Here is a 25,282-nt window from a genome sequence, read left to right on the forward strand (position 1 = left end):
ATCGCCTAAAGTGGATTTAAATAATTCGAACAAATGTAAATGAGAACAGTGGCTTTTTTCTAATGTTCTGTCAAAAGTTTTAACATTGCTTTTGACACTTTTACCATAACGTTGTATTACAATATACAATTTTAGAGCCGATGAACAAAAAACAAAAATAATGGAGACAGAGAAAAGGCATTTTAGAGTCGATGAAAAATGCATACATTTGAAAATTATTCTAATCAATAATAATTGTATAGAGGTTGAAATATTTTCTTGCATAATATATTGGTTATGTCATTTGGCGGATTAAATAAATCCCTTAAACACATAAAACATTGACTTGATTTGTTCTATCACTGACATCACAAGTTTGTTTTCTAATTGTTTTGTTCTTGCTATACAAATGTATCATGGGCATCGTGAATCAAAACTTTGTCATTTAAATCTGGTATAAAAGTTGATGTTTTTGTTTTATTCCAAAAATAAATTGCTACACGACTGAAAGCTTTTACAAATGTCCGTTTAAAGATGTAATGAGGAATGATAAAATTGTTTCATTTACAATTGTTACACTTAAGTGCAATACAATATGGATTACTCACGTAACAATGACGTCGAGTTAGGGGCGGCAAGGGCGGCTACCGCCGCACCCCTAATTTTGGTAAAAGCAGCACAGAAAAAAAAGTAAAAATATTACATTTTGGGTTTTAAAAAGAATGGATCATTGACAAAAACGTCATATATCTGGCACCCGTTTCCAATACGTCATTTATTAATATAAAATGCAACTATCTCCTCGTGCCTCAAGGAAATTTGCCTTACGCAAGATGGTGGCCAGTACCATCCTTGTATATTAATATTGTACTGCCGCAAACTGAGCCGGGAATCTTTGGTTTCTCAAATAAGTAAATGTCGAAACTTTAAAGAATTGAACTGAAAAAGCCAATGAGTTTTATAAAGGTAATATTGAAAGAATTGGATTGCCTTAAAATAGTCCTACTTGGTTTACCAGATACAAATTTATGTTATTATTTACATGTATATACGCACCTGATTTTACAGAGGAAAAAAATGAAAATATTAAAATAAAACAAAACAAATAAAAAAGGCACGTCGTATTTTTTTGTTTGTGTTTTTTTTCCTAAAGTTATTTCTTACTGTAAACATAATAGTTGCTAACATATTGTTTGAATTTAAATTTCCCTGAGCGTTGTTTTGGTAAGAAGAATCCAAAAGTACTATCAATAGTCTGATTGTAAAATAAAGTGATTGAATTTACTTATAATTGGTAATAACTGATATATACAAGTTTTATAGGCTATAGTTCTATAATTATTAGCCTTGAATAAAGTAAACATTAATATAAAAAATATTTAAATATTTGGCGTCTTAAATAATAAATGAACAAAATATAAAGTAGCCATTTTCAATCATCACAAAGCTATCAAAAAGGGCATTAAAAGGAATTCTCATTTTTCAAAATATACTCATGGAGTCTGCAGGCGGGACACCCCTTCAAAACCGCCTTTTCACAGCCGCTCTAGTGTCAAAATCTTCGCGGCGCGCTTGCCCTTTATATTGATATTGAATATGAGCAAAGTTATTTAAAAATAAAATGAATTTCTGAATTAATTTAAAATCAATACATTTTTTCCCTGAAGAAGTAAAGGCGCATCTGTGCTTTAATAAATTAAGAGCATAATACAAGCTTATAATGTGACGGAATGAAGCGTTTTTATGAAATGTTTTGTAATAAAAGTTACACAAATTATAGTGTCTCCCACACAAAACAGTAAATCATTATAACTTATTTATAACCAAAAGGCACATGACTAAATTGCCAACGTTTCGAACAATGTAAGAAAACACCAAAAAAAAAATAAAAAAATTAATACATAAATAAATAAAAAAATTAATACCATCAGACAGATGAAAATACATGTAATAGAAATATATGATAGATTATTATTACCGTTATTTATGGAAGCGTCCTAGTGCCAAACCTGAAATGTTTTTATGTCATAATTAGTAGATAGTAAGTGCTAATTAGTAGAAAGTAAGTGCTAATTAGTAGATAGTAAGTGCTAATTAGTAGATGCTAAGTCAGAATTAGTAGACAGTAAATACTAATTAGGAGATAGTAAGTGCTAATTAGTATATACTAAGTCATAATTAGTATATAGTAAGTACTAATTAGTAGATACTAAGTCATAATTAGTAGATAGTAAGTGCTAATTATTAGATAGTAAGTGCTAATTAGTAGATACTAAGTCATAATTAGTAGATAGTAAGTACTAATTAATAGATACTATGTCATAATTAGTATATAGTAAGTACTAATTAGTAGATAATAAGTCATAATTAGTAGATAGTAAGTACTAATTAATAGATACTATGTCATAATTAGTATATAGTAAGTACTAATTAGTAGATAATAAGTCATAATTAGTAGATAGTAAGTACTAATTAGAACATAATAAGTCATAATTAGTAGAAAGTAAGTACTAATTAATAGATACTATGTCATAATTAGTATATAGTAAGTACTAATTAGTAGATAATAAGTCATAATTAGTAGATAGTAAGTACTAATTAGAACATAATAAGTCATAATTAGTAGATAGTAAGTACTAATTAGTACATACTAAGTTATGACTTAGTATCTACTAATTATAACTTACTATCTAATAATTAGTACTTACTATCAACTAATTATGACTTAGTATCTACTAATTATAACTTACTATCTACTAATTAGCACTTACTATCTACTAATTAGTACTTACTATTTACTAATTATCACTTACTATCTAATAATTAGTACTTACTATCTACTAATTATGACTTAGTATCGACTAATTATAACTTAGCATTTACTTATTAGTACTAACTATCTAATAATTATTACTAAATATGTACTAATTAGTACTTACTATCTACTAATTATAACTTACTATCTAATAATTAGTACTTACTATCAACTAATTATGACTTAGTATCTACTAATTATAACTTACTATCTAATAATTAGTACTTACTATCAACTAATTATGACTTAGTATCTACTAATCATAACTTACTATCTACTAATTAGCACTTACTATCTACTAATTAGTACTTACTATTTACTAATTATCACTTACTATCTAATAATTAGTACTTACTATCTACTAATTATGACTTAGTATCGACTAATTATAACTTACTATCTACTAATTAGCACTTACTATCTAATAATTAGTACTTACTATCTACTAATTATGACTTAGTATCTACTTATTAAGAGATAAAAATATTTCAGGTTTGGCACTACGACGCTTCCATAGTTATTAGACTAATAATAGCAATTTAGCAATTTTGTTTGCACGGCAATGCATATGATTTTGACTTGACGTCATATGCATTTTATTCTTTAAATTATGTGGCGGTCGTAAAAAGTCGCCACGTACATTTAATCAAAGATGTTATACATATATTTTGGATCGTTAAATATCGTTAAGCACGACATGATTGCTGTGTGTGAGTTTGTTGTACTTTTTGTTCTTTCTATTTGATCTGTTTTGTACTGATGGGCTGTTCCATTATTCCTATTTACATACTGTATCATCACCCCCAAGGATATGTTGCCAGGGAATGGCACGAACGTGTAACATTGAATGCCCAATGATGACCACAGTATGAACATATCATGTTGAATTCTGCTTAAGCCGGTGCAAGGGTGCGGTGCGTGGACGAAAACTTGCGTTTTCCAGTACTGTCCTTGGACAGGCTCAATCAAAATACTGCACGTTTGTAACGTCGTTTTTTATTGAATAATCGTGACGTTTATATAATTTATATACACTGTTGCTGTCAATTTATGAAGTTTCTTTTTTTTTCCGGAAACAAAAGTTATTCTTTCGTATATTTTGGCTATTTAAACTTACAGCCATTATTACTATACTGAACCATATAACTTATCAGAAATCTTTATACTAGTAACGAATAATACAAACGTAGCGTCCAGTCACGCTGAAGAATAAGCGCGTCAAGGAAATGAGATGTACATGCAAGTTTACTATGTATACACCTTTAATAACTATATGAAGATGTCAAGTAAAGCTCAGCAAAGTTTTAAAATTCTTGCATGTTAAAAATAAAATTATAACTTTACTAATCTTTAAAATGCCCCTGCCTCTTGAATATGTTTAAATACATTTTGGTTTAATAAACAATGAATATATTTTGTATAGACTTTAGATAGGTTAAATCGTGCGTACGAATATTATTAGTAAGTTGAGATATGTAAACAACACATCATAGAATATTGTACAAAAATGCTTGTATAAACACGTTAAAATAAAAACTTTAATAGAACGAATATTCAGTTGCAATATTAATTTTATCAGTTTGATTCCACCTTTCAGTGTCGTTTGCCTGGAAGCTTGAAGAACTTGTTCACAATTATTTATTGTCTGTTAAATAGATGTCTTATTTTGAAAAAGACGCGATTTTCTTGTCTGCTAGTTATTTTTTTTTTTAAGAGGTGGTGGGTGGAAGTGGGTGGCAGGTCTGTAATAACGAATCCAACTATAAAATACAAGTACAAATACTAAAAACAAACAACTCATATACATAGACAGTATGTTATTATTGTTTTAATTAAGAGATTTAAGTGTAGCCAAATTCAATATCAATGACGTCATTTAATTAAACTTACGAGCCTGTCTCTTACTAGATTAAATGATAGAGGAGTTTGGTAAAAACAAATCCTAAATCACACGTCACTTTAGCTAACTATCTTAAATTCTTATCAAATTTTCCTTATTGAACTATTTTAGATGATATAACTCATCATACGGGACGTTTTACCGATTTCACTATCATTTTTGTCCGCCAAAATGACATGCAGATATGACATCTTGTTACTGTTGCTATGGAAATGGGTAGAGTCAAATGGGATTGAGTCTTATAACCTCTTGTGTGACCACTAAACGCCATGTGCTTATCAACAACACCTCTTGTGCGTAATCAGTTATATGACTGGGAAACTACATGACTTTCGTCAAATATCTCTGACCAAACATTGCAAACTTTTAAACGCGTAGGAATCGCTAATTATCTGTTCGTGTTACGCGCATTGATTCTGCCACTTGTAACTGGCATTTTGATTGGACGAAAGGTGACAAAATCCCGATAAAACGCTTGCTTGGATTGGTTATTATTACTTAATGTAAGCGCGTTATCAAAATCGCACACGTAAAAACGCTTGTATAAAAGAGAGTTTTTATTTCATGATTTGGCGGAACAAAAATAAATAAATTTGAAAGACTCGGATAAACTATCCTAATTGGCAAAGGTAAGAATAATATTTAAGTTAAATTTATTGTTTTAGAAAATAGTCTCTTATAACTGTTTGAATTTAAAGAATTTCTGATATACATATTTAGCTATGTTATAATTTTAAGAATTTAGTTTACTGTTTGATAGTTTGTAATTATTTGTTGTTTGACTGCATCAGAAATGTCATTGGAATTTTTAACTGATTATTTCTGTTTTAGGTTTTAAGATATTTCACATTCTTCTTTAATTTGTCTGTAAACTGTGTCAATTATATTCGCTTCATTATTTTAACTTAATTTTTCTCGTTAAATTTGCATTAAATCATAGTAAGAGGCCAATAAGCTAAATCAAATTTTGATTTAAATCAAATTAAATGAAATAAAAAACAACAACACTTAAATCTCTTCACATGTTGGTTTTTAGTCACAATTTCCATATAGCAGAGGATCAAAGATTTCTTTGGCACTTACTATCTAGTATGAATTAAATATCGAAAAACAGAATGCAATATACTCATGACTAAGTTTCATCCAGATATGCAGTCTTTCAATATTATTTTTTTAATGTGCATTTCTGTTTTATCACTTTTTTGAAATATTGGAAATAATTTACGTAATTGTTACTGATTGTAACTGATAGAGTTAACATTATGTGATGTATTGTATAAGTAAGTAAGTACGTAATTTATTTATTATAGGTACATGCGATTGCATATTAAAAGTTAAAGGCCCAATGGGCTTATAAGTGAGCTTCACTAAACATGAAATATTTACATAAAGTCGAAACAGACACATTTGTCGGAAATCGTAGCTATTACGTGATAGAAATATGAATAAAACATATTATTATTGCCTTGAATATGGTAATCATTTGTTAATAAAATGCAGATACTCTTTGTTTAAATTACACTTCATACGATATGTGATTTTATTCTATAAATTAATCTGTACATGACATGTAAATATTCTTCTAACTATGTTTTGCATTTAATTACGAAATTGAAAAAATATTACAAATAACATAAATGGAGTAAAGTACTTATGATTAATTCAAAAGTAAAATTGATATCGTCAAAAAGGCAAAGAATAACGTTAATCACATATTTTGATAGCTTACAACAATTTTGTATGTTTTTTCTTTCTTTTTTAAATGTTTCAGATTTTTTTAATCGTAGAAATCAGTTTGATATAGATCAATATTTTATATACCTGTTGTTAAATTCACAGCATTGCGGACGGTATTAAATGCTTCCACGAATAAATTCATTTTTATTAAATATAATTGACTTTTAATTGGATGAAGAACGTAGCAAATGGCATAAAACACTTTTGCAAACTTCCCTAGATACGATAAAATTAGCAACATGTATAAATCTATGCTAGATAAGTCGTGGGAATAACTATTCCTTTGCAGGTATGATGATAAAACCAATTTATTTTTTTCAATAATTCAGCTTTACATTAAAAATACAATAAAATTTAAGAGTAAAGACTTGTGTAATAATATACGAGAAGATAATCTACAATAAACATAATTTTGTTAGTGCTGTTTTTGTATCTTAATAACGATTATTATGCCACATCCCTTTATAAGTTTTTTTTCTCTTTAAATCTCATTCAATTTGAAATTTGAATGATTTCTAATTTGTAAAAGAGACGATCAATTTGCATCGGCACGTTTAACTGGATTCGTGAGAGTTTTAGTCTGTAACAATTATCTCTGTTGCTTCTTATTTCTTTCTAAAGTGGGATTCAAATTTTGTTATCCTTGTACCTTTTTATTTCTTTCACACGGCAAAACATGATTAATAACGATTGATGATGAAAGTGTTTTACGGTCATTTTAAATGTGTTTTTAATATGTTTAGCACACAATAATTGATTTCAAATCAGCTCAAAAACCAATTGACTTTCTTTTTCGGGAAAAAAACGTCGCCATTTTAATTTAGACCGGGCACACCCATATTGTCTGACCAAGCTCTAACTGTTGGCTGAATACTATGTTTGAATGGTCATCTTCATATCAACAAAATTTCTTATGGACAGTTCCGAAAATGCTATTTGGACAAGACCATTTAAGAAATTCACCAACTTATGGTTTAACAAATTACGTATACTATTTAAAGAGCGTCTCTGTAATTCAGATTAAAACTAAGCGTCACAGTGATAAATTCCTTTCAACATCTGAATGCGAGTTCGCACTCTCGTTCCTTAGCAATGTTAGTAATTAAGTCAATTAAAGACACCATACTATCGCTCAACTGGTAATTTCTGAAAAATGGTTTTTACGCCACGTGTTTAATGGCTTGTGGTATATATGGTATAACATTAGTTCTAAAAGAAGGATTATGCCATATATGTTCTCTTGAAATTAGGGAAAGGTAAAATTGTAGTGACGTTTGCGGAACAAGATATTCCTATCTAGATTAAATTCCCATTATGCCTCAGAAATGCTATCATTTTTATTTCTCGAAACCTTTTTTTTAATTTTTGGTATCATTTTACCGCCGTGTTTTTCCAGAATAATCATATTTTTTGCAAAATGACCCAAAAATGTAAAGCGTTGCAACGTTTTTCGCTCAAATTGGACAAAGAATCGCACAATATTCGATATACAATTCAATTATGGGTATATTTCTTTATTATCCTTTGCAAATTTTCCATTTTTTTAAACTTGATCCATGTAAGAATTTCAAATTTTATGTTTAAAGCCTTTTAATTTCAGTGAAGCACCATTGAAAAAGGTAATAAGTTTTGTTGTTATATGATGACATTGTCAGTTAGTGTTGGACACATGCAACATTGAAATACATAGCTACCTTTCCTACCACGACAATTTGTTTAATCGCTAAATAAGCCTGAAAATGAATCTTAATGGATTAAAATTCGAAATATATACTTCTTTTCTCAATTGAATCTTTCCCTTAATCGATATATATCAAGATATGATTATTTCTGTAATAAAATCTTTCTTTCCTAAAACGTATGTCTGACAGTCATTTTTGCATTTATCAATATCAAATTGTAGACAAGCAAACACATGTTTCTTCTGTTGCAACAACCAACACGATTACAGAAGGTTCTCGTTAAGTACTATCATGCATTTTTAATCCCTCGTGTAAAATAGATGAAATAATAGAACCTAAATGAAATAATAGAATTGTTCGAGGAAAAAACAAAACTGTCATGAATAATAGAATTATAATGAAATAATAAAATCGGTTGGAAATAATAGAATAGAATAAAATAGATTATGTAGGATAAATGGAAAAAATAGAACTGTAATGAAGTAGTTTAGTTACCAATCTTGATTGGTTGCTCTCTAACCTTCACCCTGTTGAATTTGTGCAAAGGGTTTCTCAGAATTTGTAACTTTTTAAAAGGCTTGCAGGATCTTATGTGTGTAACTTATACACTTGGAAAAGGAGAGGTCCCTAAATAAAAACCATAAATTGTTAGATATTGTAGACTCGGTTTGATTGGGTCTGTTCATTAACAATATTGGAAAATTCGTCATCTCTTAGGCCCCTAGCACCGACTTAAGAAGCATTCAGTCTTCAACAGTCTTCGGCATGTTTTTCTTAGCTGAGTTTGAATTCTCAAGGCTCTAAAGCAATTAAATCTGCATAAGAGTATATTTTCCACTACAAGAAATATTGCTTGCGATTTTATAATGCTCTTTGCACTCACTTGGGAATATAGTTTCTAAAAGAAAAGTAGTATTTAATAATATAATAATTACATTGCGAGCTTTCCCCCGCTTTTTCAAAAGTTTTGTTCCTGTTTTTGAGGAAAACATGGTTGAACTATTTCTTTTTGTCGTATATTCTAGGGACATTGACTCAGTTTTCACTTAGGACTAGGAATTGAATTTAATTTCCTCAGCAGCATCCACTGGCACATTAATTTCCCTCAAATTTACTCGAATTCTTACAAAAAAATATCAAATTTAGATCAAAACCACCTCTAGCAAGTGACACAGTGTTAACCTTTCTCAAGAACTACTTTTTGTTTTTATTATAAAAACTATCAACGAGTTGCTCTTACAAGAAAACAAAAATAAATTGACAAAATTTTTATCATCTTCTAATGGACAAAAAGTGGTATTCTCTTTAATCTTTGTTAACAACAACAAACAGTTTTGAAACATTATTTGGATACTTTGTTATGTTGTTACTACAATGACAATTTGTCTTTAAGGATGAGTATGTTTTAAAATGCTACCAATGTGAAACAAGTAATATTTTTATTAATACATATTGTCTAGAAAACCTAGTTCATCTATTTTGCATTATTTTTAAGTCAAATTTGTCATTAAATATGCTTCAACTTTCTTAATTTTAATTATGCTTAGTATCAGAATGCATAATTAGATATCTTTATGAAACACATGCTGACCTGAAGCATTTGCAAGAGGTAAAAGTAAAGGCAAATCGGTGCTTTTGGGTATTTGTAAGACTCAAGATCAAAATGACCAATAAAAGTTCTACTTGTATTCACTTGTTCTCTGTATAATTTTATAGGGAGTCAAATTTGTTCACAGAAAGCTTTCGGCCAAAAGCAAAACAACCTCAAAAACCCCCCAAAAAACCTAGTTTATTGGTTTATCTTAACTATTCTGATTCACTAACTCATACTTTTAATATATGCCATGATAATGATTAATTTGATTGATTGATTGATTGATTGATTGAATGAATGAAATGATTGATTGATTAATTGATTGACTGACTGACTGACTGACTGACTGATTGATTGAACATTCTCCAAACTCGAAAAAGTACGATAAAGATACTTCTGGAAAGAATAAAATAATATAAATTCCTTTATTAAAGTGCATAGACAAATTCCAACAAATATTGAATAGTACAAAGCAATCTATTCGAACGCATTTAATGATATTGGAAAGTCTATGCTTTCTCTGTTTCCAACTATTCTTTGAACATATCGTTTATCAATGAAATACATATATACTCTGACAAGTTAGTTTAGATTACAATTGTTAGACAAAAATTTACTCCAAATTTAAATGATTTTGCACAACATAAACAACAGTTATTGTTAATACAGCTATATCTAGAAAGGTAAGTATATTAATATTTGTTATTGGCACTCTAAAAATGCTTGTGCATGCCTCAAATGTAGACAAAGAGCCGTCGGAGGACCAAGTAATGTCTTAAGTAAGCGATAATTCGCCATAAAACTGTAACCTTGTTGGTCAAACTAAAATTGAATTTCAGCACAGTTCTCTATATAAGCTATACAGCATGACCCTCACTATGCGGGAAACATACAGCGTTTACTGGCAGTACAAAGAGCACGTTTTCTCATTTGACATAAAATTAAATAGGCATTATGTGAAAAACATAATTGATGGCAAAACAATTCTAGTTAAATTTGACAAGATTTATATAAATTCAAATAGTGAAAGGTAATAAACTGTGCAATATTTTTAATTGTACGCTTTATTAAATGGTTCGACTAAAGATAGTTTTCTTTTCATTAAGGTGCTTTCAGTGTCGATTCTATAACGATGATATTTGAACTTTTTTTGTTATAACAATTAGTTATATTGTGATATTTTGATACATGCTGTATAGTATATATGTTGAAATTTTCTATACGAATGATGAATGATTTTGTCCAGAATGTTTTATTACAATGTCAATAATCTTTCTTTTTCTTTTCTTTTTGTATACTGCAAAAGTATCATGTTTGTAATGAATAGTTTTCTAATTCAAATATCATAGTTTGCATGAATTGTCTCATTAAATCAGCATGATAGGTTTCATATCGGTAATAATTTGCGTTCTCGATGAATAAATTTGTGTCCAAAAATATCAACAGGCGCCAGTATATTCGTAAATGATACGAAGCTTTGCCTTGAGATTGATCAAATATATTCAACATTGTTCATGTTAAAGCTGAAAACTTCCTTATTTATTCAAATATACTGTGAATACAACATATTATTAAGTGCTTAGTCAATATCTAAATACGTATCACTCCTATACTGACAATTCTTCCGTTTTTATAATCAAACATTTCCTCTAGGCAGTTAAAAGAACAATATTCTTACGCATATGATATCAAACAATTTCCGATCTGTTTGTTTTAACTTAAATTCTAAGTCTCGATTAAACTGTTAACGGTTGCTTCCTATTTACAATAAATCGCAGCTTATGCTCACAATTTGTAACTCTCTAGCATGCACTGCTATTAACTTTAATCTGGTAATAATGTGGTCATATTTTACTGCCAAAATTTAAGCGATTTCGTAGGTTTCTCAGGGATGATATTTTGGAATGATTTCCCAGTTTAATCGGCCTAAAAGTTCAAGAACGTAATTTATACTCCATCTGAGAGTATTGTCGTACCAAACATATTCATTTGGGTGATCTAATATCGCATTTTCAATGAAAGATTTTAGATGTCGTTAGAGATTTTAATCGCTTATTAGAAGGGTACCGTATGAGTGCTAAACAGAATTGCATACCTCGTTGGTGAAACTGATCTAGTAATTTTGCATCATCTTGTACTTTTTGCTCTGTTTTCACCGGTTCGAATTTTAGCGGCGTCTAATAAAAGAACCAAAGTTATACGCACCACTTTTTAATGTTTCGGAATATGCAAAGAGAAAACAGGTGATTATGTAAGTCGTGGAAAATTATTTAAGTTAAAAAACGCAATAATTTAAGTTTACGTTTCACTTACGATTCTTTATGATATTTTGATATCATTTTATCACGTTAGGTGCGCTAAACAAAATGTAGGTTTAATGATGTACTAAAGGCACTGTAACTAGGTATATGTCAATGGACCGCTTGTAGGTAACTGAGCTTCAAGTTTGTACTGAGACCGTACAAAATAAAAGAATCCGAGTAAATTTAAATCATTTGGGAATTGGACATCGTTTTAAACGTAAGGATTGATCGATTAACGTTTCATTATCTATCGTTTGCGACCAATTCCAGATCATTTATTCGCTAAAGGTCGAATATTACAATTTCTTAAAACTGGAATTTTTTTCTCAAGTGAAGTAACTCGGTGGTTGATACAAAGTTTAACAAATGCTTCACAAATTCGCCTCTGGTCCAGAATTATTACGTTTTTGCTTAATAGCACTGAAGACTTCTTTACACTAATAATTGAATCATGAGTCAGCATATAAATTCCGGCGAGTTTTAGTGATGTTAAACAACATTAAACACATTAGAAATTTTATCGATGAAGAACGTGAACATCAATCTAGTTTAAAGCTTATTGTTTTGGGATTTTTTATGACATAAATAAAGGGATTGTACTGTGGTGCATTCATACTGAGACTAAGTTAATGTTATAGAATATGAACCAGACAAAAAGATGATTAAGCCAATGCATCGTAACAAGAAAGTGTATCAAAATATAAAGAGTAAATATCGGTTCAAAAGTACATTAGTTATTTTTATTATTATATTTTTATCCTACAAACTATCATCATAATTTACTTTAATCCAAAAATTTGGAGCATTTTTTTTCCAGAAATGAAAATCATTGAAACTGATAATTTTGTACATGTTTCCATTGTCTTGACCTAATTTGTTTGAACCCTACCTACAAAAACAATTGTTTCGAAAAATAAACTAATCATAATCGGACAGAAAATTCATTGTTATTGTAAGTCTTTAAAACCATCGTTGCCATTAAGTGAAATTTATACATAAAAAACCTCGTTTTAGTATGAATAATTTAATGGAAAGCCAGAAAGTCTGAAACCCAGTATTGTTATAATTGTAAGCAGATATGTTAATGTTTATTTGTATGTAATTGTAAGTAATCATAATTGTATTGTAAGTCTTTAAAGGCATCGTTGTCATCAAGAGAAATATTTCAAATAAAACTCTTCAAAATGTCAGTACAAAATTGGGAAAATAACATTTTATTGCATAGAATTTTACGTATTAAACTTCAATCAAATTCCAATCGTTTTTACGAGGACCTCATATTATCTGCAAGTTTTTCCCCTCTTTTAAAGATTATCAGAAAAATTTCACTACGCAATTCACAGCTAGAGAGAACAATGTGGGGGATGGATAAAGTTCAAACCGCTGAGACTTGAAGAACTTGACTGTTACTTTTTAATATTATCGTGTGAATATATAACATATTCATTGCATGTTTCCGTTTGTTTTTTTCTTTTGTGTGATATAACTGGTTTTGGTGTTGTTGTTTTATCATTCAGATTCAATTCGAACAACTTAAAAACATGCTGTATTTTAAAAGAAAACAAGCTTAAAATGAAACATTTTTAGACGAATGGAAATAAAATGTATTTATGGACAATCCCTTTGGAGCTTTTTAGACAAATGACAAACGAGTTATATGGCATAGCCATATATCATGCATAGCCAACTAGAGCTTGTATTGGAAATTCGAGATTAACGTGCTAAAATTATTGATCTCCTCTTGACGCCATCTTGGTTTTGAATGTTTGACGGGTTGCAGAACTTTGACCGGAAGTACTTATCGGGTGGTACTCAAAATGTATGATTCGCCATCTGCTCGTGTAAACAATATGTGACACATTGTCATTATTTTAGATTACATCGCTGACTTAGCAATTATCCGCCAAGTGAGAATTACTGCTTGATTATAAGATGTATTTATAAGATCTTTAACCATTATACAGTTAAATAGACGTGTTCCTCTTTCAATGTTGATAGACAAATTTTGATATATCTATTGGCTGAAAAGAGAAACAGTGCACCGAACATGTTAACACGGCACGGATGTGTCAATCTGTTGGCCCGTTTTGTTTATTTTGTTTTGGTGTGTTCATTTTTGCTTTATAACCCATCATTAATGGATTTATAGATAACTCTTTTTGGCTTATAAGTAATCAAAACTGCTTTTTAATAGACGAAAGACATTCGTGTTAGGTATTTTTAACGCTCCTTGGATTTTTGTTTTTGTTTTGCAAACGTTCATCCATTTATTTCTTAATTTAAAAATCTTATTTTGATATTTTCTATTGTAAAAACACTGATCTTATTATAAAGGCGCGTGTTTCGGTAACTATTTCTGGTACTTTGATGCCAACAACGTAATATGGACTTTCTTTAATATTGCTTGTCTGAAATAATGGTGCCTAAAAACTAATTTGAAGATGATTAAAGTAGTACCGAACAGTCGCCGTTGCAAAATTACAAATGTATTGATTTCATAACACCCTTTGCATTATTACATTTTATCTTTTGATTGTATTTTGATTTTGTTTATGTTGTTTATTTGATGTAAATACAAAACGATGTTATGCGCAAAATAAATAACCCTAAAGCCATTAAATTAACCAAAATGGACAACCAAGCCAATTAAATACATTTGTACACCATGACAAAATGTGAAAATTCTTTAAAATTACATACTAACTAACAGACTGTGGACACGGCGCGTTGTTACTTTTGTTACTTAGACACTCAAGTGTTATATTTTCTACTACATTTCACTGCCTTTCTGTATTGAAACTGACATGGATATTCATTATGGCAACATCTTATGGAGTAATGAGCAATTTTCGTACAATCTATTTGCATTTCTTTTGTGTGGACACCCACTGATGTTGGAAAGAAAACTCTTAGCTTTAATGAGAAAATAACAAATAATGACACATTTTCAAGTATAACATAATATGAATATATGGTTAAAAGGAAAGCATGTCTAAGAAATGTTTTAATAGTGTCCCGTCTTCTAAACCTTTCAACGTCATTTTTTATTTGTTTCCTAATAAAACTTGTTTCGTTCAGTCTTAGGGGTATTTCTAGTGTAATTTTTCATTATGTTTATTTGTTTGGGCGTGGCGCCCATTTATAACTGCATTTCATTCGCATATCGCCGAGCAATTATTAAAAAAAAACAACATCTTCTTTTAATAATTTTAGTTAGGGAAATTGATTCACTGCTTTTTCGGAGGCAATTGTCAATATCGGGATGAAATGACTTATTGTGTATTAAAATTATGGGAAATTTAGTCACAGTGTCCAACATTTAATTGTAGTTATAGACGTTACCAAGAAGCCGAATACAGAAAACAGAACCCCCGAAGACCCACCCCCCCCCCCTAAAAAATAAATGAAAAAAAATTTAATGAAATAAACAAATTACAAAATAAATACATAAAATCGGCAAAATTGAATATCTTACGCGCTTGGTTTAATTGAGTCGGCGTCTACTCATGGGTGGTAGTGGTGATTGCAAGATAGAGTTCATGACCCCTCCCTAGCACCGGCTTTGATACAATTTAATATTTACACATCAAATGATGATCTTTTTAAATCAAAATACATCACGCGGAGGAGATTAAGAAATCAATGGTCCTTGTATCTTATACACATTCCTACTTTATTCTGCCAATAGCTATTACCAAAAACTCTTGAAATCTTTGACAGACAGATTTTATGTTACAAAAAAAAATATGTCACGCGATAGTCACATTTTGAATGAAAAGAATGAACAAATTAAAGACAACAAGTGTGCGTGCGTGTGACTCTTGAATTGAGCAAACATAAAACTTGAAGGTCGGAAGGTTTTAACTCTTTCATTGGCAACGGTTCAAATGATAGTTCTTAAATCACCTTTATATAGCCAGGAAAATAAAACAAGCACATCCTTAAATGTTCTTCTTTTTTAATAGTTTTATTAAATTTAAGTAATAGGATGTCTCAAAATATTCAATTTACAGAAAAGTCAACTAAAGTCTTCGGAATTTGCAATTTTCATATACTAGTATACCGGGTAGTCGGCGGTGGTGTGCTTTTTCACTCCAGATCACGGCAGCGAGCTCGTTCCTGGTAATCAAATTTAATACCAAATATGTACTGTCTAAAGATTAAATATCCAAGACATAATGTTAGGATCTAACATGAGTTGACGTTCCATACAGACATCTTTTAAATTGGTCTAAGAAGTATTCAAAAGCGTAATAATAATTTCCGGTCAATTTTATTTTAAGTATATCTGAAAGGGCAATACGTGTTGGATTGGTTTTAATACAAATGTTGATATTAATATTGTTCTGGACCTTGGGGATTATAGTTTTACTTAGTAATTTAAGGAATTAATCGTGAATACAGTTTTAGGCGGTGCCAAGGGGCGTGGGGGATGTTCCATTTTCTATGACCTCCCATGGACCAACTCAATAAAAATGTCTATAGATAACAATTATGAATTATGTCTTAATCATTTAATATTTTCAAACCTAAACTAGTTAATTGTTCCACATCGCAGGTGAAAGTGAAAAAAATATACGCAAGCCAACGCCTATTTGAACACCTTTCATTACTCTTGAGAGTTTATGACGCAATGACCACCACACTTAGGAAACAAAGGTTAAAATATATAAACATGTAAACAATGTACAGACGGCAAAACATCGAGGTAATGTAATTAAAATTAATTTTCCTGGATCTGTGTTAGAAGAACAAGGTACAGTTTGCTTTTCCATGCTGATTTTAGCCGAGGTCAAATAGCTCAAATTAATTACACCATTTGTTGTCGCACCTGGAAGCTAATTCAATAAAGACGAAGTTCAGTGAGTGTGTACCCTGTAGAAATATTACGTCTTTGGTTTGTTTACTTTCCTTTCTTTTACGTCATGTTTTACAAAAGTGTACTTAAATATAGTTTTTCGACGTAAGTTTTACCAATTATTTCAATGGAAAAGATGTGTGAATTTATATAAGTATGCAGTTTGGGCTATATTCAAAAGGTCTATGAATACATGTTTATGCAAAACTTTACTTTTTATGTCTAAACTATCTTATAACGGGTTATCTTATTAAATTTTAGCGTTCTTTCTGAAATCTGTGGATTGTGAAATTATTGTTTCTATTGTGATTATTCCTGTGTCAGAATATTTAATAATCAAAAGCGAGTGGGCATGCTTGAAATCATCACCAACCCTACTTAATGCAGCCGCTTTAATATTTTGTCCCGGAACATTTTATTCCATTTACGTATAACGTTCTGTATGCTAAATTAATTAAAAATACATCATATGTTACAAATTGTTTAATAAGTCACTATAAGGATGTGTAAGCAACACAAATCTTCAGTTATTTAAAATTTTGATAAAATATTTCACCATATTTAACTTTATACACTGTTACCTTGAAATTTGATATATTTACTTTCATTATCTGAAATGACATTTGTTGCGATGTGGCGCGTATGAATACGAAATATAACATCAACAAATAACAGGAGAAACAAACGATACATCAGAAGATCATTTTCATGAACTATTTTATATAAATAGGAACCGAACTTTGTTCTCTAACGAGTGATTGGGGAATCTCAAATCACTTTAATTCCAAGTATCTCATTCACTTTTATAGATGCATACAAAACAAAAGTCAGAAGTCATCTCTACAGATTTACAAATCTAAACCAAATTCCTCTTGAACATTTCAAAATAGAATTTGGCTCACAGTTCTAATACCCAGCGGAGCACTGTTATCTAATTAGAACACTGTAGTGCGTGTGAAATATCTTATTAGGTTATTGCAGACTAAGATCATTTAGAATAATCCAAACCTAATACTCCCCTGATTTCCTAGCATTAAGACACTTAAGCTTTGCGAGTCTGTGTGTAACTTGTTGATTAGATAAGGTTGCAGAACAGTCTGCTGTGTCACACTGGTTGAAGTACTTCCTTAGCAACCACGTCCCTGACTTAAAATTCCTCTCGTTTCTTTACTTATTCACACACAAAGAAATAAGGAAATGGAATGAGTTTCGTTGCAAAAAAGTTATGTGCTTTTATAATTACATTTTTAATCATCAAATAAAAAATTGACAATATCATAGTCTGGGTTTTGTGCATTTCGTTTGCTTTGTGTAATTTGATTTAATTTTTGGCAAAAAAAGTGAAATATATGCCTTAACTTATTTGAAAAAAAATCTATTTAATTTATAACAAAGTTAGAACTTAGCTAATTGTTTATTCGTATTATTTCAGTAAATGTATTAGTACAACATAAGGACATTTACAATTATTTAAACTAATATGAAACTTTTCTGTTTATTTATAGAACTTTTATTTATCATGTTGCTCAATAATTATGCATATCAGTTACCCTATGACTTTGTCGGTCATTAACATTCGCTTTGATACTATTTCTTTCTCTCGTTTCTTATTTAATGTATATTCCCCTGTAAAGACGGTCATTACCATATTTCAATGTGTCGCCAATGACCAAATACGTTTCTAACATTATCCGCTTGACATACGTTCTTGTCAAAGTATATAAGTGTTGGAGTTGTAAATGCACTCCAAGTTAATATACCAATCTAAGAAGACGGTACTGGATTACCACATGTTGAATGTCATATATAAAGAGAGAGAAAAGAAACATTATAATCACTAAACCCCTTATAATAGGTGAATAAGAGAAATAACGTCACCAAAGTAGATATGAGATAGTCATGAATAAGAGAAACAAAATGTCACCGAAGAAGAAATTAGAGTATATATGCGTATTAGAATACCATAATCTATTGCGATGCATTTCAATCATAATCATAGCTGATCTGTATTGTTTAAGTTTTAACAAGCAATTTATCTCAGGTGGACCTGTGCATCTTTCAATCTTGGAAAAGACCATCTATCTATCTTTTAAGCGAAAATTGTAATATATGTATTGTCTGAATAGCGAACACAGATTTGCAGATTGAGTTTGTCCTCAACTTGTCACATGACTAGATTCTGTAGCCGCCTGCATGTTAATGGTTAGAATGATATGCATGTTAATAAGAATATTTGTTAACATTAAAGATTAAAAAAGAAGAAAGACGACAGAGCCTAGTGTTCATTATCGATATATATATTCTTTTATCAAAACCAATGCTGCAGAGCAACTGTCCGGTTAGCTCAATAGGTAGAGCGTTGGACTAAATATGATATCTAACATAGTTTAGAAAACTTACAATTTATTACATCCATATGCATACTAAACCATTAATGTAATAGTACAATAAAGGATTTTAAATGGCTCGTTAATTTGTTACGTCATAACCTGATTTTCGAAAATGTTAATCTTGTTTTTATTGTTGTTTTCAGAGATGTTAAAGACATACGTAACTTCAGTGGTTTTGGTTATAGCTTTGGGATTGACGACAATCACCTCTGCTAGATATTTACAGGATACAGACGACAGGTATGCCCGACCTTGACCTAATTGTTATATCTATTTATAACGTTTATCAATTTGCATCTAATTATAATTTTTATTAATTCTTATAAATGGCGCAGTCCAAAAGTTAGAAATAGTAACCGATTAAATATTTCATGTTTACCAGTTGAAGACTGTGACATCAAGTTGTTTTAACTTGTAAAGATATACATCAAAAGTTTATTAAGACCCCATACGTTTTTTTTTTAATTTTCCAAAGGTAGTATTTTAAAATTACATTTACATCAAGTTTTATGTGACAGTCATTCTAGATAGATTCGAACCACCATTGATGAAGCGTCTGTTATGTAAATTACATAAGAATATGTAAATGGAAATACAATATACAAGAAAGATGTGTTTTGAAAATAAGTATCTTTGTGACACTTGAACTGTTAACAATAATTACTTTCCAATCCATTTTGGTCATATGATTCTTAAATGCCATTTCTGTTTAAACATTCATAAACGTTTCTGCCGAATTCCTTTTATGTAAAAATATTTAAATATTGATTTTAAAATAATAAAAAAAATGTTACGAATTTGTACTGAATATTGTTTTATTTATATAAAGGTCTTTAGTTGAAACGGTCTTTTCGAATTTAATTCAAGCGGCTTTTTTAATTAAAGGCCATGTCTTTCAAGTAATACAGAATATACTAAATTGATGAACTGTTTTTCAGAGATAAACGACAAATTGGTGACTTACGCACAGCCGAGTATCTTGCTCGTATCACGCTTGATAAAAACAAATTGCTACGCTATCTTCAAATGCCATCACATTGCGCTGATATTGCTTGCGGTCTAGTTGACGTTTTTGAAAGGTACAGGCGATGACATTGGGTGTGGTCAAATATATTTGCCGGTGCCACATGGTTGCATATTGCGATTTTACCTTTGCACTGCATGCGTTACATAAGAGAATGTGCATGATAGACCGAATATTTATCTTATATGAATATATTACCTTAAGCATGATTTTTTTTATTTAAATAACTCATTTGCATGCGTCACCTGTAGCATCCGTTGATTATCAAAACATTGGCATAATTAATACTGTTACAGTCTTATCCTTAAATCATAACACCACAATGGTCGAATAATTCCTTCATACAGTGAATGACAAAGCCATATTTTAGAAATGGAACACCAGCATAAAAGTATATTGAATTGCTTTTTACAGATTTGTAGATTAATTGAAGATAAAAAAACACAAGCTTGAAGAATGATTGAGTACGATATTATATCGAAATTCAGTTATAACACAAAAGTCTGTCTGATGATGTATTTTTTAAGGTCAAGCCTAGACTTTTATAAAGGCAAGTGCACCATCGCTGCAACGCATTGGCTTAATTGGCCATTTATGTCATAATAGCTTTATTTCTCACATAAAAATATTGTTCTCAATTCAAACAGTCACATAGGGACCCATTAAAGATCGCGCAACATATTAAGAAAATTGAAAATGTTGCAGACATACAAACATTTATATACATTTTTTAAGAATAAATGCCTTTCCACTCGAATAAGAAAGCTAGATTCGTTTAAAGATTTGAGTTTTACAGTCTAATGCTCTGAAAATATCTTAAAACATGATAAAAGTATAAACCAATTTTTCAGGAAAAGTTGAACAATCTCCCACTGCGCGATGCGAACAGCTTTTTGTCTCTTCTTTATCAACGTGCTGTCTCCAAGGCGACGGCACAATATAAATAAATACATATATTGTTTCTTGCATGCGTTTTCTTTATTTCATTCATGACAGGAAAACGGTCAAGGCTACTGAATAAAACCCATTTAACTTTTTTGCATGCTTTTTTGTGCAGTTTTGTAACGGAAGTAGATGAAACTTGTATAATGCATTATACTTTATATTATGTTTTGTTTATGACCTTCATATATATTTATTTAATATAATTATATATATAACCACCATGTTATATAACCTTTGATTTTAAAAGTATGGTGAAGCGGACAATGTCGGATCAGAGGATCGCCGAAATCCAGGCTCTTATTGCCCTCAACAGAGGCCTAGGTGTACCAGTAGGTCACGGACTATTTGACCCGAATTATATGTACGTATATAGTGACATCATATGTTTATAACGTTTCAATTGGCCAGTTTCGACATTTAGTTAACTGTGATCTATATGCTGTTTTTTATCACTTTTAAGATGATTTAAGTACGGAGAGAATTGATTTTAATCAAAAGAGAGATCCTACACGTGAAAATATGAAATACAGTAATAGCGTCTTACAATGTTTTGATTCCTTTGATATTATTTTATTGTCGTCTGCTTCGAAATCACATTTACTCCTTTTTCGGTGTTTCAAATTAACATAATGTACATTATAATTATGATTATTTTATTTTTCAAAGTAAGTAAGGAATAATTAAATAGGTTAGGAAAAAAATGATGTCAGAGAATAATGCGCACAGCAGGTACCCGCCATAAGTAATTGCTTTCGTCATCATAAAATATCGGTTCAACCTTTTCAAAATGAGGACTCTCTTGACGGATGGGATAATAAAACATTGTCATTTTTCATATTATAAATAACTTTTTTCTTATCATATTTGGTAGAGGTTGACGCGAAAGATGAAACAAATCATCCTTCTTTATTTTTTGTAACGTAATTTGAAACCTGCAAGGAAAATTGCATCTATTCAAATACGATAGGGACTTTTATCCCCTCACAGTAACGTATAAACTAATATGTCTACGATGTTAGAATATAGTCAATATACTGTTTTAGAAAAGGTATCAATCACGTGTTTTTTTCCCTAGACAACTTTTTTGCTGATTTATGAACCGATGTGTTTGTTATATCGCAAGTGTAAGCTTGTTAAGCTTATAAACGTGGTTTAGTATTCAAGAACGAATAGGTACTTATAAGAACATTTTCTATCTTAAAACGCAAAGCATGTTCCAATACTTTATATCCGAGGTTATCGAAGATACACACGTTATTATAGCTAGAAATTTAAATTGCAAGAGACGTGATTTTTATTTATTTGTAATTAGGCCACTATCAAACATAAGTCTTCAAAAATTAGTGTTTCACCAGAAATAAATGGCAAGAATCCGTACAAATTTCCACACAGACTGCGACAACTTAACAAGAATTCTTGAGAGCTTGCCTGCCACCAAGCTGGAAAATTTCGTCTCCAATTTCACGGAAATCCTTTATACACAAGAAAAAAATATTATCATGCTGTATGAATAATTGCCACCATGCGTGAAAGTCTGAAAAAAAGATAGGTCCATCTGTCCGTGACACATTGATTCATTTTAACGGATAACACTGCAATAAATAAAAACAATATAGGAAATGGCGATAAAGAAGTTATTACGATACAAAACTAAATCATATTTCTAGGTTTTTTTAATTGAATATTTTATATATATTGGTATCAGTATCTGTTTAAGGAATGCCAATTTCAACAGTACCACTTAAGGCGTCTGTGAAATTCATTAATTCCTATGTCACGTGATAATAAAATCTTTAGACAGTAACAGTAGTTAAAATTGAGATAGGTATTTTCTACGCTAAATTTGTATCTTGAACACTTTGTGCACTTTATCACACGGGTGAGAAATGATATAATCAGGAAAACAATAATTGTATTATGAGCAAAAAGAAATTTTGAGATAAATTTATTGATAATTTTAGATAATTGACCAAAATGATGATGGTCTCCTTAACAAGTAAAGCAAATACCAAAAAAGATATATAGTAAACAATGAAAATGATATTTTCTGAACCGGTGTTTTTTTCCCCTTTTTTTAATTTCACTAAAGATACAGTGTTTCAGGTATAACAACCCATTCAAACACCCACACATTCACACATTCACTCATATTGTTTTCATCATTAAATTACATTGTTTTCATCCAAAATTAATAGATTAAGTAAGAACTTGACATTCGGTGTATTTATGTTTACAAATAAGCTAAATATTTTTTTATTTATATAATATTTTTAATAATTTGTAATTTATGTATACGTTATTGCACGAGCACATCAAATTTTTAAAACGTATAACTTTGTTTATTTGTCAATTTCAAACACATACAAATTACGTGAATGGCATGTGTTGAATGTTAAATCCTATGCATGTTTATATACCCGTATATCATTAGTTTTATCACATCAAATTTCATAATAAAATTTTAAAGGACATTTTGTGTCTGATTTTATTTTACAAATCTTGTTTATGTTATAAGACTTTATATTGTATTCACTGAATTAAATATATGATATGTAATGTATATGAAATAATGATAAATATATGATACATTGGTCTACGTTTACAAAATAAATGTTAAAATGAATAATATGTATTATAAATGAAACGTCATATGTATCCAATTTAAGAGTATCATGTTTTATAAGAACACGTGAGTAAATTTCAACACGTTATAAATGCACAATATGAGAAAGATTCTTCACCTATTCCCTTTCATTTTCCAATTTTCTCAAGTTTTCTAAAGGATGGTAACATTTTAAAGTTCATTTACAATTTCAATTTTATACTATCAAATACAATTTCATATCAAAATAATTTAGTGGTATATGAAGAAACAATGTCGTGGTTTCTTCTTGCTGTTTAGTTATGTATATATTTGTCAACCAACAAAACAATTATGAATTATCATAACTAAAAACGCCTTTGTATCACTTTGATACTTTCATATCTTCAATATATACTTTATCTTATTGAAACACTTATGTACATTTTAGCGGCAAGCGCAAGAAAAGATCTCTGGACTCGGTGTTTAATGGCCTAAGTGATGAGCAGAAATACAGATTATCAAACATTTTACTTTCTTCTGCAAGAGATGACCAATATTCATAACGACGGGGTCTTAGAGGTTATCATACTTATAAAAAATATTATTTGTACGACCAAGTATAAGATTTTGTTTTGCATTTCGTTAATCAATAAATAGTAGGTATTAGAACGAAAATATTGTATTCAGATGAAGAAAATGTTGGTATTAAGTAAGTGCTAAATGAGTTGGTTCACCAAATATTTTTCATTTAGATTTTCTTCTTTTACTAAGATATGAAAAAATAAGTGAGATTAAGTAATCTTATTGGTGAATTACATTACAATATGATATTACAGGAGAAAAGAAATAAGTTAATTAGGATTATATCAACATATTGTCAAATTACTTATTCAGAAACACTTGTCACTATAAAATCACTGTAAATGTATAAAATTAAATCTTTTCTATTTCAGATTCAACGGCGTTCGTCTCCGTCCTGTCATAAACTACATTTTTAAGAAAATTCACTAAAAACTCTAAAACAAGTTCTGACAATTATTTTGAGATCATGTGACCTGGAGCTGACAATAATGTACGTGTTCTTAGACGACAATCAACAATATCGACACAGCTATGATCATAGAAGAGCTACACTTTCATCAATGCAATATAATTTAAAGAAACTCTATGATGGATAAAACATCTCTTAACGAAATGTACATGTATGTTAAAAGAAGAGCTAAGGGGACAAACATTGACAAGACCAAAAATCAAATTAGATTGTGAATGCTTCACAAAAATGTCAATTTAATTATATCGATGTATATTTTTATCTTATTATTATTTAATACCATGTAATCGCTTTATCTTAAATTATTTATTACTTTTATGGTATATCTGAATTTTGGAATAGTGTGAAGACAACAGTAAAATAAACAAATTGAAAAAAATGCGGTTTTGTCTTTTTTATGTAAAAGAAATTGATCATGAT

The 25,282-nt window shown here is 29.9% G+C and overlaps 1 protein-coding gene across 2 annotated transcripts; it reads left to right on the forward strand.

Moving 5' to 3' along the window:
* Positions 1-5,168: 5,168 nt before the first annotated feature.
* On the forward strand, positions 5,169-25,241 carry LOC132717613 (uncharacterized). Of its 2 annotated transcripts, XM_060701108.1 has the most exons (6): positions 5,169-5,323; positions 19,402-19,498; positions 20,197-20,337; positions 21,475-21,588; positions 24,260-24,390; positions 24,765-25,241. In XM_060701108.1, exons 2-5 carry the CDS (start codon positions 19,404-19,406, stop codon positions 24,372-24,374), a joined length of 465 nt encoding a protein of 154 aa, XP_060557091.1. In that variant the 5' UTR covers positions 5,169-5,323; positions 19,402-19,403; the 3' UTR covers positions 24,375-24,390; positions 24,765-25,241. The 2 variants fall into 2 exon arrangements, with proteins under 2 accessions (XP_060557091.1, XP_060557092.1); XM_060701109.1 differs by lacking the exon at positions 21,475-21,588 and having other exon boundaries at positions 5,170-5,323.
* The last annotated feature ends 41 nt before the right edge of the window (positions 25,242-25,282 follow it).

The sequence above is a fragment of the Ruditapes philippinarum genome, unplaced genomic scaffold (assembly GCF_026571515.1).
Source record: "Ruditapes philippinarum isolate M1 unplaced genomic scaffold, ASM2657151v2 ctg3385_1_1_1_1, whole genome shotgun sequence".
In the NCBI taxonomy this organism is placed as follows: domain Eukaryota; kingdom Metazoa; phylum Mollusca; class Bivalvia; order Venerida; family Veneridae; genus Ruditapes; species Ruditapes philippinarum.

Coding starts and splice junctions, on each gene's coding strand:
- LOC132717613 (XM_060701108.1), top strand. CDS start 19,404: ATGTTAAAGACATACGTAACTTCAGTGGTTTTGGTTATAGCTTTGGGA. Junction 19,499..20,196: donor TTACAGGATACAGACGACAG/GTATGCCCGACC, acceptor ACTGTTTTTCAG/AGATAAACGACAAATTGGTG. Junction 21,589..24,259: donor CTATTTGACCCGAATTATAT/GTACGTATATAG, acceptor TGTACATTTTAG/CGGCAAGCGCAAGAAAAGAT.